Source organism: Salmo salar, chromosome ssa06 (genome assembly GCF_905237065.1).
Source record: "Salmo salar chromosome ssa06, Ssal_v3.1, whole genome shotgun sequence".
Lineage (NCBI taxonomy): Eukaryota > Metazoa > Chordata > Actinopteri > Salmoniformes > Salmonidae > Salmo > Salmo salar.
In genome coordinates, this window is record NC_059447.1 from 40089301 (window position 1) to 40103832 (window position 14532).

At 41.3% G+C, this 14532-nt stretch overlaps 3 protein-coding genes across 6 annotated transcripts in view; 1 reads left to right on the top strand and 2 right to left on the bottom strand.

Moving 5' to 3' along the window:
- LOC106607317 (formin-like protein 1) overlaps nt 1-1519 on the bottom strand; it is a 22199-nt gene extending 20680 nt beyond the window's left edge. The window contains exon 1 of the transcript XR_006770234.1: nt 1393-1519. The gene's annotated coding sequence lies outside the window, so the exon portion shown is untranslated. The remainder of the gene's footprint in view (nt 1-1392) is intronic.
- LOC106607319 (max-like protein X) overlaps nt 1-10084 on the top strand; it is a 10565-nt gene extending 481 nt beyond the window's left edge. For 2 of the 3 annotated variants that reach the window (XM_045720572.1, XM_014204164.2), the window contains exons 2-9: nt 1464-1519; nt 3243-3279; nt 3409-3498; nt 3789-3898; nt 4120-4222; nt 4433-4532; nt 8029-8230; nt 8545-10084. In XM_045720572.1, coding sequence (XP_045576528.1) covers nt 1478-1519; nt 3243-3279; nt 3409-3498; nt 3789-3898; nt 4120-4222; nt 4433-4532; nt 8029-8230; nt 8545-8601 — 741 coding nt within the window. In that variant the 5' untranslated portion in view covers nt 1464-1477 and the 3' untranslated portion in view covers nt 8602-10084. Of the gene's footprint in view, nt 1-397; nt 557-1463; nt 1520-3242; nt 3280-3408; nt 3499-3788; nt 3899-4119; nt 4223-4432; nt 4533-8028; nt 8231-8544 lie in introns of those variants that run through there. The other variant, XM_045720571.1, reaches the window with a different exon arrangement.
- On the bottom strand, nt 10085-14523 carry LOC106607320 (homologous-pairing protein 2 homolog). Of its 2 annotated transcripts, none has more exons than XM_014204166.2 (8): nt 14373-14523; nt 14062-14162; nt 13879-13968; nt 11146-11257; nt 10921-11066; nt 10787-10840; nt 10456-10515; nt 10085-10272 (listed from the first exon to the last, which is right to left on the bottom strand). In XM_014204166.2, exons 1-8 carry the CDS (start codon nt 14392-14394, stop codon nt 10216-10218), a joined length of 642 nt encoding a protein of 213 aa, XP_014059641.1. In that variant the 5' UTR covers nt 14395-14523; the 3' UTR covers nt 10085-10215. The 2 variants fall into 2 exon arrangements, with proteins under 2 accessions (XP_014059641.1, XP_045576530.1); XM_045720574.1 differs by having other exon boundaries at nt 13846-13968.
- Between the last annotated feature and the right edge of the window lie 9 nt (nt 14524-14532).

The window sequence follows — 14532 nt, forward strand, 5'->3', positions numbered from 1 at the left end:
GCAACATCTTTCCTCCTAATCCCGTATCTCTTCCACTGTCCTCACTCTCTGCTGGATAACAGGTGTTACTACGAGAAGAAGAAGAAAATCGGACCAACTTGAAACCTGAAAAGTGGCGCCTGCTGAAGCGAGATGTTGTTTTTACTATTTAACTGTTCATAGTTCCTACAATGAGCTCAGCACAGACAGGCAGGGCACGGGTGTTACAGGAAGGAGAGGGGAGTTTGACGCAGTCGTTGCAGCAGAGTCAGAAACCGCATAACCAGAAAAAGCAGAAGAGTAACTTCCTGCTGTGTGTGAGAGAAACAAAACGACAAGGGGGTGGTGTAGGGTGGAGAGAGGAGACTGAGGGAGAAGCAGAGAGGGTGTGGTTGGAGAAGATGGACAAGAGAGTAAAGTGGAGGGGGTGAAAAAAAGAAGGGATAACAGAAGACTAAGTAGGGGTATTGGGCCCATAGTCATATGAGCTATGAAGAGTCATATGAGCTATGAAGTAACTACACGTATCTGGCCTCGTGGATGGTCGGTGCATGCCAAATGGTAGAGGGTGGATTAAGTAAGGTGTTTTTATCGTTACTTTCGTGACTTTCCATTATTAGGAAACCACTGCCAGAACATAGCTTGTGGAAATGTGAGTGCAGTTGCGTTTTACCCAATGTACCCTTAAATAGCATTCCAAGAGTTCTACCCTGTGTCAGATATTCACATTGCTACCCCTAGTGAAGTCAAGGCAAAATTGCCCATGTTGTTACCATGTGGTGGTGAATCAATTGCTGACAATCAGAACATCAATAAGGTCTTAGTAGACACTTTCTACCAGATTGATTAATGTCACTGACTGGCCACTCATCAGTGTTGCAGAGCAAAATCAGTTACTGGTAAAACATTTTTTTTTTTAAACAGCAGCAGGCCTACTTCCATGAGGAAGGCCTACTTCTATGAGGAGCCTATGACTGCGTTCAGACAGGCAGCCCAATTCTAATCTTTTGGCCAATTACATCAGATCTTCATCATATCAGATATTTTTCAGAGCTGATCTGATTGGTCCAATTAGTGAAAGCAATGTCAGAATCGGGCTGCCTGTGTAAACGCAGCCATATGCCGCGTTCACAAAACTGGGAACTCAGAAATCTCTGAATTCCCAGTTGAGTACGTTCAAAACAACTGGGAACTCTGAGGGGAAAAAACGAGCCTCGAGTGGGAAAAAAACGATTTGAACGGTCATCCAATACGGAATTCCAACTTGGGAACTCGGGCCTCTTTCTATATATCCAACTGTCCGACCTGTTGATCACTGACGTCATGATTTGACCGAGTTCCCCGTTGTTTTGAACGCGGCAATAGATCCCTACGGCCTATAAACATGCACTTATTTGAGGTCGTATGTCATACCGTGTGAACCAGTAGAGGGCGTAGGTCCCTTTCTCTAAATTGTTTTTCCACCCCATGACGCTCTCGAACAGCTGCTGATTCCAAGATGACGGATCCTACAGCATCGCCGGAGGATCACTGGAACAAAGTAAGCTTGCTAGTTTAGACAAATATGTAAGGACAAATAAGCGATGTATGACACTGTCATATATTCGTAGCAAGAGTAGTGTTTGTAATTTGGAGTTAATTTCCTACAATTGGCTTGTGTTAGCTAGCTAACAGGTAGCTAGCTAGGTACTAGCGCTTTTGTTTATGACTCCTTTCAAGCTTCTTCCCCTTTCGTTACGGTTCTGTGACGGTCAACTGCTGACCAACTTGTAGCCTAGTCCTAGTGGACCAGACGGGTGATCTGCAAATTCACCGTCTGGGTGGACAGTGTTTAATTCTGCAAATAGTACACTCATTATATATCCACAGGTAAATTAATAAATCAACTTTACAAAACGTTGTTGGTGTGTTCAGATTGCGCCCACGTCACGATGTACATGTAGGCAACGCATGTTTGCCGAGGTTGTAGACATGTTTTTGCCAAAAATACTTGCCATATTTCAGCCTTGTCTGCACTGACCGCATAGGAGCTACTAGTAACTAGCTGCCACCTAGCAGTGGTGTAAAAATACTTTAAAATACTACGTAAGTAGTTTTGGTGGGTGTCTGTACTTAACTTTAATATTTAGCTTTTGACTTTTACTTCACTACATTCGTAAAGAAAATAATGCACTTTTTACTCTACATTTTCCCTGACACCCAAAAATACAAGTAACATTTTGAATGCTTAGCAGAACATAAATTTTCAAATTAACACACTTATCAAGAGAACATCCCTGTTTATCCCTATTGCCTCCGATCTGGCGGACTCATTAAACACATGCCTCATTTGTAACGATATCTCAGTGTTTGAGTTTGGCCCTGGCTATCAGTAAAGAAATGGTGCGGTCTAGTTTGCTTAATATAAAGAATTTGAAGTTATTTATACTTTTGATACTTAAGTATATTCAAAACCAAATACTTTTAGACATTCTGCCTACATGAATCAAATCAGTGGTGTATTCATTCCGCTGACTCTGTTTCTAAAACAGAAGGAACCTACCTGTATTTGACCAATAGAAACTCGTTTTAGTTGCAGAACATAACTGTTTGGACATGATTACACCCCAGGACTCCTGTCAGTGGAGTTTGTTTATGCATATTGCTGTGTTTGTCTGGGGATTCGATTTAAAGTGAAAGTTGATTGAATTAGTTTTGGAACCGGTGCCCTGTGCAAAGTCCACGGCGAAGTCTAGAATCCTTCTCTACTTTTCAGCTGACTTCTGCCGCGTTCCCCTGCTAGTCGAAGCTAGGAAACTTGTTGAACGCGGCACGTTTATAACTAAAACCAGTTAGCAAGTCTGACATTTCTGAGTTTCCTAATTCAGACTAGCACGTGAATGCGGCAGAAGTCGGCTGAAAAGTAGATAATGATTCTGTTTCCACATGCAAAAGTGATTGCTTTTGGTAACATTTTATCTGCCTTCCCAATGAAAACTAGTTTGAAAAATCAAACATATTTGGACATATTTTATAGAAAAGAGATGTATGTTTCTGGATGACGCACCATGCTGCCTTGTTGACATGTCCAAGCAGCACAGATTACTGTTCCATTTTGAGAAGGGAGCTCCTCCCTCACTGCTTTTACCCGTTCACATCACCGGTGCCCTGCGGCTCAGCATAATTGAATCTGCCCATTGAGTGAGACGGGAAAGAGCCTGTTGTTCTCACCTCCTTATCCACTGTTGTATTCTCTCCTGTCAACACCTGCCATGGCTGAACAGAACGACGGGGCTTTCAGTGACAACGGATTTGACCCCAGTGAGTAGTATCCTTAGTCCTAATTGTTGTTTTACTAAAACATACAATCTATAGCTAGTAGGCTACCAGTCCTGTGGGTAACTGTTGATTAGTAATTTGATGTCTGAGCTCTTCATGTTCTCCATGAAGGTTTCTTTGCTGAGACTGCAAGGAAGGGTACTGTGGTCTCCAGGGCTAACAGTATTGGGTCCACAAGTGCCTCATCAGTACCAAATACAGGTACTGTGTTCTTTCTCATTTATGTTTAGACGACATATTATTTTGTGTCCTGATTCAGAAACGACTTAATGCAGTGCCCCTTTTATTCATTGTCTTACTCCCTACCCCACTCTCACTTCCACTCCATTCTTTCTTGGGTTTTTTTCTCCCTCTGTTGCATTTCCAAGTGACCTAGTTCGGTTGGGCGTTGTCCTGCACTCTCATTGTCCAGTGCTTTATTCTAGCTTGATGTCAGCCTTGAGCCCTAGGGAGGTAGACTGAAACACCTGCTCTTCCTCTCCTCACTGTAGATGATGAAGACAGTGACTACAGGCATGATACCACATACAAGGAGTCCTACAAAGACCGGCGGAGACAGGCGCACACACAGGCCGAGCAGAAACGACGGAATGCTATCAAGGTTTGGCCTCCGATGGGGAGCGGATCAACAGGAGTGTAGATCATGGGAAGGAGGGTAGTTGTGAAAAGGTTGAAAAATACAAAAGATTTGGGGGGGGGACTTTGGACAGAGGGAGTTGGTGACTGATCTCTTCCAAAAAAAACATTTGGTTTCTTAGGTGGCCAAATGTAATATTTTTGTCAATTCTAAAATCTGTTTGTCATGTGTGTTTGACTCCACAGAAAGGTTATGATGATCTCCAGTCCATAGTGCCCACCTGTCAGCAGCAGTCTGAGTTTGCCGTGGGGACGCAGAAGATCAGCAAGGCCACAGTGCTGCAGAAAAGTAATGTATTCTATGTAGACCATTGTACTTCGCAACCAGAAATGTACATTTTAGGACTGCAAATTGGCATTCTGACCTGTCTTTTTTTTAAATAATGTCAACATACTAAATATTTATAAAGGATCCCACCTTAAGCTGGAATTTTCCTCCCTGATAGAAATGCTTTGTCCAGAAATCCATGACTGGTTGTTTCTGTGTTTCCTGCTGCAGCTATTGACTACATCCAGTTTCTGCACAAGGAGAAGAAGAAGCAGGAGGAGGAAATGTCTATGCTGAGGAAGGAAGTGATGGCACTGAAGATCATGAAAACGTTAGTCGCAGGCAAAAAATCTGTTACTACAGTGTGACACAGTAAAGTGTCAAAGCAGAGAGGGGAGAGCTGCGGGGTGAAACCATTAAAGATATTAGCTGTGTTAGATTAAAATATGTATAATTTAGGTTAAGAGGCCCTTCAAGGATATGTTTCATTTACCTAATAACTCATGCATGTGTGTCCATGGTGGATTGCATAGGCTGTATCAGGTCAGCCCTGGCAGACGGGCCTTATCAGAGAGGGAAAAGCCTCAGCCCATACTCTGCTGCGGCGGAGATAAGTCCAGGAAATCAGTCAACAGGGTTGGTTTTACCCAAACAACAATTGGGACGTGACCTTCAGCGTGTACTGTGGTGGGAGGCCACTCATACAGGAACATCTGACTGGATTGAGCTGCCATCCCAATCATTTATTGTCCTGAAGAGGCACAGAAGCCTCATAAGTTTTGAATTGTGCAGATATTTATGCTATTAGTTGACAGCCTTTTTTTACAAGGAGCACGTGTGCGCCTAAGTTGAGAAATGTAAGCGCACACAAAGAAATTTAGGAGCACAATTAAAAATGAGGTTTTAAAGCTAGAATCAAGCATTTGTTAGGTGCGCTGGTGCTCCTAAATTAGAATTCCAGGTCGCACAGCAAAAACATTTAGGCGCATATGTGAGTAAAATGGTCGCGCTGTAGAGCCTTGAACGTGTACAACCGATACGACGCTATCAAAGTTGTGTAAATATGATGATATTAACACTATTGTCAGTAGCTAGGTTTCCATCCATTTCATGCGAATAAACTATGCACTTTTTCCCACCAGAGATGTTTTCCCGTCAAATTAACTTGTTGCGGATAAAAGGCGTGCGTGATGACGTAGTACACATAAAAATACCTTTGAGGTAAAATTCCAATGAACTGAAATAAAAAATAAAAAAAATACAAGTTAAATGGGTTTACGTTGCATTTTCAGCTCTACTGATGGCTTTCTCCAAAACAATAGTTGTCTTGTGAGTTCCCACTCTGGTACTGGCAGTGCGCTCTAGCCAACAGCTCGCAGATACAGTGAGGGTTTAGCCTACATGGCAGCTTTGTCAAACGGCAGCTCTATTGATTGGGAAGGAGCATCAAGCTCATCAACTTGCACTTTCACCACCCTGTGAAGTTCCTAACTTATTTAATCTGTAGCCTAATAAACGGCGTGCTTTCCCAGTGCGTTATAGTGGGACGACCACACGTCATCGCGTGACTCCCAAGTTTACTTCGATATGCTGGTTATATTAATATTTGCTCATTAAAAGCTTTTCCACTGACATTTCCCGCATAATACATTTTAGACACAAAAAGATCCCACCTTGTCTAGCGTATTTGGATTTGTCTGCATTTTGGAAAGTTTACCGACACATTTTCTGTTTCAATCAAGCCTGTCGTGATAAAACATTTTACCCTCAACATGTACATTACGCGCATTAAAAGGTTGGATGGGAACCTGGTTAGAAATGGTCAGATGTAGTCGAACAGGTTACTTCAATAAGGCCCGAGGAGGTGTGGCACAGTGCCTGGATACAGCCCATAGCAGTGGTATACAGTGTCTTCAGGAAGTATTCGTACCCCTTGACTTATTCCACATTTTGTTGTGTTAGAAACTGAATTCAAAATGGATTAATTATACAGTACCAGTTAAGTTTGGACACACCTACTCATTCAAGGATTTTTCTTTTTACTACTTTCTACATTGTAGAATAATAGTGAAGACATCAAAACTATGAGAACACATGGGATCATGTAGTAACCAAACAAGTGTTAAACAAATCTAAATATATTTTAGATTCTTCAAAGTAGCCATATGCTGAGTACTTGTTGGCTGCTTTTGCTTATCTCTGCGGTCCAACTCATCCCAAACCATCTCAACTGAGTTGAGGTTGGGTGACTGGAGGCCATGTCATGTGGTGCAGCACTCCAACACTCTCCTTCTTGGTCAAATAGCCCTTACACAGCCTGGAGGTGTGTTGGGTCATTGTCCTGTTGAAAAACAAATGATAGTCCCACTCAGCGCAAACCAGATGGGATAGCGTATTGCTGCAGAATGCTGTGGTAGCCATGCTTGTTAAGTGTGCCTTGAATTCTAAATAAATCAGTGTCACCAGTAAAGCACCATCACATCTCCTCCTCCATGCTTCATGGTGGGAACCACACATGCGGAGGTCAATTGTTTACCTACTCTGCGTCTCAGAAACCAAAAATCTCAAATTTGGACTCATCAGACCAAAGGACAGACTTCCACCGGTATAATGTCCATTGCTCGTGTTTCTTGGCCCAGGCAAGTCTCTTCTTCTTATTGGTGTCCTTTAGCAGTGGTTTCTTTGCAGCAATTCGACCATGAAGGCCTGATTCATGCAGTCTCCTCTGAACAGTTGATGTGTTTGTTACTTGAACTCTGAAGCATTGATTGGCTAATCTTTTACCAGATAGGGCTATCTTTTATATACCACCCCTACCTTGTCACAGCACAACTGATAGGCTCAAATGCATTAACAAGAAAATAAATTCCACAAATGAACTTTTAGCAAGGCATAGGTGTTTAATTGAAATGCATTCCAGGTGACTACCTCATGAAGTTGGTTGAGAGAATCCAAGCATGTGCAAAGCTGTCAAGGCAAAGGGTGGCTACTTTGAAGAATCTCAAATATAAAATATATTTTGATTTAACACTTCTTTTGGTTACTACATGATTCCATATGTGTTATTTCATAGTTTTGATGTCTTCACTATTATTCTACAATGTAGAAAATAATAAAAATAAAAACCCTGGAAGGAGTAGGTGTGTCAACTTTTGACAAGAACTGTGTGTATATTAGTTTTTCACCCATCTACATACAGTACCCTATAATAACAAAGTGAAAACATTTTTGTGGAGGGTTTAGTAAATTTATTGAAAATGAAATACAGGCATGTCTAATTTATGTAAGTATTCACACCCCTAAGACAATACATTAGAATCACCTTCGGCAGCTATTACAGCTGTGAGTCTTTCTGGGTAAGTCTCTAAAGAGCTTTGCACACCTGGATTCTACAGTATTTGCACTGTCTAATTAGTTGTTAATCATTTTTACTCCTGAACTTATTTTGGCTTGCCATAACAAAGGGGTTGAATACTTAATGACTCAAGACATTTCAGCTTTACATTTTTTATTTGTTTGTAAAAAAAATAAATATATAATCTCAATTTAATCTATTTTAAATTCAGGCTGTAATACAACAAAATTGAAGCCAAGGCGTATCATAACTTTCTGAAAGCACTGTATTGGCTGCATACCATAAACCACCCAGGTGCCTTATTGCTATTATAAACCGTTTTAACAACATGAATATAGCAAGAAATATGTATTTGTGTCAAACCCATGGTATATTGTCTGATATACACACGGCTGGAATTCTGGTTCAGCCAATTAGCATCCAGTACCCAAACTACCCGGTTTATAATACGTGTTTAACCTGTGTGTTGTAGGAACTATGAGCACATAGTGAAGGCCCACCAGAACAACCCTCAGCAGGGGGAGGAGCAGGTGTCGGACCAGGTCAAGTTCAGCGTGTTTCAGAGCATCATGGACTCCCTGTTCCAGTCCTTCAGCAGGTCTGTGTCTGTGGCCAGCTTCCAGGAGCTGTCCGCCTGCGTCTTCAGCTGGATCGAGGAGCACTGCAAGCCTCAGGTAGGACACTCAATATGCACTCAATGTACTGTACTGCTGGGGGATTCTCGCTGCTGGTGGATGGATGGCGCACCAAATCATGTATGGTTTTATTTAAGGTAATGGTCTTTATATGTGATCGTCATGGCATTTTGGTGTATTTTCTGCTCAAGGATGCTATTTTGGACTTCCGTCTGACCCCAACAGGTCAAAACTATCACCACTGTAGGCTTTAATTGACATGCCAGCCACCCTGTCTTGCTCTGAGGTTTGATGACTATGTTGAGTTGACAGCTGTGTAAGGTAATCCGTGGTTGTCCTCTTTTCCTTCCCAGACATTGCGTGAGTTTGTGGTGGGAGTTCTCCGGCAGCTCAACAGCCAGCCGTATTAATGCAGTTCAGGCGTAAACTCAGGACAGGAATCTCCCCTCAGGGATGGAGCCGGGTACCCTGGGTTCTCAGGGTCTGGTAGAGACCTCACATATCAGCCTATCATGTTCCCTCCTGGCCTGCAGTATTTAAATCGTTAACGCTTACTCAACTCACCACCAGAGTCTGCAGCAGGGTTGGGTGTTTCCTGTCTAGTCAGGTCAAATCCAGCTCAGCATTCTGTGGTTTTAGTCATCAGGGGTTTTCGTTGCAGAACAGAGTTGTGTTAAACAAGGCAAATGGCCACTTGCTTGTGAACGTTCCCTAATGTTTACATTCACCACAAATCAGGGGTTGGAACCACATTTTATTTTTTAATTGTTCCATTCCAAACCTCTTTTTTTTGTTCCAGTGTTCAAACCAGCATAAAGTTCTGAACCGGTTCAAATCAAATCCAAAACAGTCGTGAGTTAAAATATTCAATTCAAACAAGTTGTGATGGTATTTGAGAATTGTTAAATCATTGATTGTGATGTTATGATTGCTGTTGTGTCTATGTTGTGACAGAATCAAGCATATTTGTAAGTGTTACTGCAGCTTTTTGCCTTTTCATCATCTTTATTGGCAAAAAGGCACAGTAGAATAGTGATTCATGAATAGTTCTGTATTAAACATGGTTTTTAAACAGAATCTCTGAACCAAAACTCTGGCCAGGATTCAATCAGATTAGCGGTAAATACATAGCTAATTATTTCTTTTGTTTAGGTGGTGTTGGAGGTGTAACTGCATTTAAAAATATATATATTTAACCTTTATTAACCTAGGCAAGTCAGTTAAGAACAAATTATTATTTACAATGACGGCGTCAGAGGTGTCAAATCCACAAGAAGCTCCTGGCGTTAACTATAGCTGGCATTGCCATTGGATGCACCAAGTCGCATTAGTAGAAAGCCCTTGCAGCAGTGTTACAAATTATAACAGTGAAATGTGTGATAAATCCCATTTAATGATTGTCATTTCTATATAGCCTACACATTCTTGTTCTGAACTTCTAAGGTGGGTGGGATATAAGGACGGGTGTGGTTTCATGACAATGACCGCAAGAGCAGCCGCTTACCAATCTGACAGCTCTAACAGTTATACCACCTAAACAAAAGCAATGTGTTTGTCGGCTGATGCAGGTTGCCGCAGATCTGATTGAATCCTGGCCTTAAAACAGTCAAGCATGTTAAAAATGTAATGTGAAGAATTTGGTGATTTATTTTGACAATGTGCTCAGGAGAACTTGTACCAAATGTTTCAGGACCTTCTGGTAAACCTAACAGATGTGAATGTTTAATCTGTGTAATCACCAGACTTTAGAAAGGGATAATTTTATACGACAAGTATTTGTGCTGGTATAAATAAATCAGGTCTACTGTTACATATTTTTTTGCTGATTTGGACAAGAATTTGAAAGTATTTCATATGAATGATTTTTAATTGCAAAATAAACTTTAAAGTATACACCTGTACAATGTATTTTATTACAAAACATTACAAATAGTAATTAGTTATTCCTGGAATGAGGTTTGATGGCATAATACTCCCTCGGAATTGACATTCAAGTCAAAGTAAACAAAGATGCTCCAACATTGTCAGGTATTTGGCATAGTCACTTTACAGTCCTCATCAGTCTCCACACCAACTTCTTCCTAAACAGAGAACACAAAAAAAGATGCTGACATCTCAGGTTGACAAATAGAGTAAACATGATAGGCATTTGTCTGCCTCTGTCATGGTGATGAACAATATCTTGTTTCCCAAATAAAAACAATAGAATTGATGTGTTAGAACAGTGTCACTGTAGATCTGTATGTTTTTCCAGAGCATCTTACCAGAAATTGCTTCTTGGTCTTGGGGTATCCCTCCAAAATGGAACCCATCATGTCAGATGCCTGAGAGTAGCAGAGACGGAATCAGACTATTTGTTCTGGTTTATCCTGCTCTGACACGAATACTGGTACGGCTTTGATCAAGTAAGGGCTCTATTCAATCCAAATTGCGGAAGTACAGCGTGTAAGGCAATGTTCCCGCGTTTAGCGGAGACTGCATTCACGGTAAACGATGCATGTCTGCTTGATCAGAAATGACCTTTACATTTTATCATGCAAATCCATAACACTTCAGCAATACAGCTGGAATAGAGCCCTAAAATAAATAAATCACCAGTCTCTTCCTCTTCTTCCACTCTTTCACGTAGAGATGTCTCTCCTTGTAAACCTGAAGGAAAGACGCATGAGCACCAGTATATGGAAAAAACGTGTTTTGTATTTGAACCCAGGTCTGATTGTGACCCATACCATCTCCTTCTGCTCTGGTGTGACATGATTGGTCGCTGACTTGATCTTCTCCAGGCGCTCCCTGTAACCTGAACACCCTTCTTTCAGCTCCTGGATCTCTGATATGATTTCCTCTGTGGTCAGGGAGCTGTTGAGCTCCTTCAGCTCTGCAATCGGAGATAAGAGTATGTTGGATAGTCCAGTGTGTGGGAAGAGTGCTGATAGGGGCAAAGAGGGGAGCCCTACCTGCGTCCAGCTGTCTGCAGCCCTGAGAGATAGCCTGCACCTGTGTGCTGAGGTCAGAGGTGCGACTGTCGATGGCCTTCAGATCTGCCTCACTCACCTCTGCAAACTGGGCCTGGAGGCAGTCAAGGACATTATGGTAGTTACTTTTACCGGTTAGTTTTTTTTATTACTATGTGGTAAATTTTCACAACTCTAAGTTCAAAACAGATCATCAAAAAGGCAGTTAACACATTTTCAATTGACTATAACACAAATCAGTCACTTTGTATTGGCCAATACAGAACTGTAATAGCCATAATATATACATTTACATAGACACTTATCCAAAGTGACAAAAGTCCACACATTTTGGTATGTGTCCCCAGTGGGAATCGAATCCACAACTCTGCTGTTGTTAGTGCCACACTTATGAACTGAGCCATGTACAGGACCACTACAATACATAAGTACAATACAGGTGAAAGATGTATGCTTGCCATCCCCATGAGTACCACCCTCATTCAGGCCATGGATGAGGCATGCAATGATTTAAATCCAGACCTACAGTACCAGTCAAAAGTTTGGACAGACCTACTCATTCAAGGGTTATTCTGAATTTTTACTATTTTCTACATTGTAGAATAATAGTGAAGACATTAAAACTATAAAATAACCAAAAAAAGTGTTAAACAAATCAAAATATATTTTGTATGAGATTCTTCAAAGTAGCCACCCTTTGCCTTGACAGCTTTGTACACTTGGAATTTTCTCAGCCAGCTTCATGAGGTAGTCACCTGGAATGCATTTCAATTAACAGGTGTGCCTTTAAGTTAATTTGTGGAATTTCTTTTCTTGTTAATGCATTTGAGCCAATCAGTGGTGTTGTGACAAGGTAGGGTCCCGTGTGGCTCTGTTGGTAGAGCATGGTGTTTGCAACGCCAGGGTTGTGGGTTCGATTCCCACGGGGGACCAGTACGGGAAAATAAAAGTATGAAATGTATTCACTACTGTAAGTCGCTCTGGATAAGAGCGTCTGCTAAATGACTAAAATGTAAATGTAGGGGTGGTATACAGAAAATAGCCCTATTTGGTAAAAGACCAAGTACATTTTATGGCAAGGACAGCTAAAATAAGCAAAGAGAAATGACAGTCCATCATTACTTTAAGACATGAAGGTCAGTCAATATGGAAAATTAAGAACTTTGAAAGTTGGTGCAGTCGCAAAAACCATAAAGCGCTATGATGAAACTGGCTCTCACAAGGACCGCCACAGGAAAGGAAGACCCAGAGTTACCACTGCTGCAGAGGATAAATTCATTAGAGTTAACTGCACCTCAGATTTCAGCCCAAATAAATGCGTCACAGAGGCCAAGTAACAGACACATCTCAACATCAACTGTTCAGAGGAGACTGTGTGTATCAAGTCTTCATGGTTGAATTGTTGCTAAGAAACCACTACTAAAGGACACCAATAAGAAGACTTGCTTGGGCCAAGAAACACAAGAAATTGACGTTAGACCGGTGGAAATCTGTCCTTTGTTCTGATGAGTCCAAATGTGAGATCTTTGGTTCCAACCGCTGTGTCTTTGTGAGACGCAGAGTAGGTGAATGGATGATCTCCCCATGTGTGGTTCCCACCATGAAGCATGGAGGAGGTGGTGTGATGGTGCTTTGCTGGTGACACTGTCTGATTTATTTAGAATTCAAGGCACACTTGACCAGCATGGCTACTACAGCATCCTGCAGCGATACGTCATCCCATCTGGTTTGCGCTGAGTGGGACTATCATTTGTTTTTCAAAAGGACAATGACCCAACACACCTCCAGGCTGTGTAAGGGCTATTTGACCAAGAAAGAGTTTGATGGAGTGCTGCATCAGATGACCTGGCCTCCACAATCACCCGACCTCAACCCAATTGAGGTGGTTTGGGATGAGCTGGACCGCAGAGTGAAGAAAAAGCAGCCAACAAGTGCTCAGCATGTGGGAACTCCTTCAAGACTGTTGGAAAAGCATTCCTCATGAAGCTGGTTGAGAGAATGCCAAGAGTGTGCAAAGCTGTCGTCAAGGCAAATTGTAGCTACTTTGAAGAATCTCAAATATGTTGATTTGTTTAACAATTTGTTGGTTACTACATGATTCCATGTGTTGTTTCATAGTTTGTAGAACATAGTAAAAATAAAGAAAAACCCTTGAATGAGTAGGTGTGTCCAAACTTTTGACTGGTACTGCATGTCAGGCTTGGATAGAAAATTATGAACATTTGATGTTCAGTCAATTTTTATGGGTAGTGCAAGTGTATTGCCTAATGTGAAAACAGTGTACTGTAATTTACAGTAATGTACCATACTACATTCAAAGGGCAATTTTGAAACATCTTACATTTTCTGCCATTGGGGTATGTTAAAATAACAAAATTGAGAAAATATCATTATGTTGTGTTTTGGTGATCAAACCAATGTACTCATTCCACAGTAAACGTATATGTTGGATCAATGGTTGTGTGGTGAAAGAGGTCTCCAAACAAAACGAATGAAGGGTATTGAATGGAAGACTGTCTGCTTACAAGTGTTAACAGTTGAGTTTTTGTTTTTTTTACAAATTCCCCCCATACTTGTGAAAATAGCACCAAAGAGAAGAAGAAAAAAAAAACGAATCATCAAAACCGAAAAGATTCAGATCAGCAGTGGCTACATATTGCCATCAACATGTATAGTACGCACTGACGTGCTGCTCTGATACTCAGCCTGGATCACCTGATCAGCGAAGTAGATCTTTTGCTTCCCATAGGTTTTCTCTTTGATCTTCCCTTCCAGTGCCAACTGTTCCATGGCTTTAACCACAGCCTACCAGGATATGAATGAGTCATCAAATATACATTTTAGTTTATGTATGCTGAAAATCATGTCACTGGCTCAGAACAGTTTAGCCTTTCTCACCGTCTTTCCCAGGCCGTGCTGCTTCTGTAAATTGTTAAAGACATCTTGGGCACTGTAAGGACGGTTCTTCTCGTTCAGGTAAGCAAATATGACTGTTAAACCTGACAACACAAAACAGTGACCTGTATAACTTCAAGCTGGTGTGTGGATTTAACAGTGCAGGTGAGTGTCAGTGTGCTAGCTTGCTGTACTGCTTCTAACTTGGTTAACGTTAGCTAAATCGGTTAGAAAAACGTCTGTCATGTTTGGCAACATACTAGACGCAATCAATGTAGCAACCAGGTAAAATAAAAAAAGATTACAACTCATACCTCCGTTGTCTTTTTTGCTCATTTTCTTTATTCCGTGAGCTATAAGCTATCGCTAACTAACTTTATGCTAGCTAGCGGTGCAATAATTATTTACCTATCTTAAGTTTCGCGCGCCGTGATACATTGTGGGTGTCCAGGCTTTACATACGTCATCAAAACA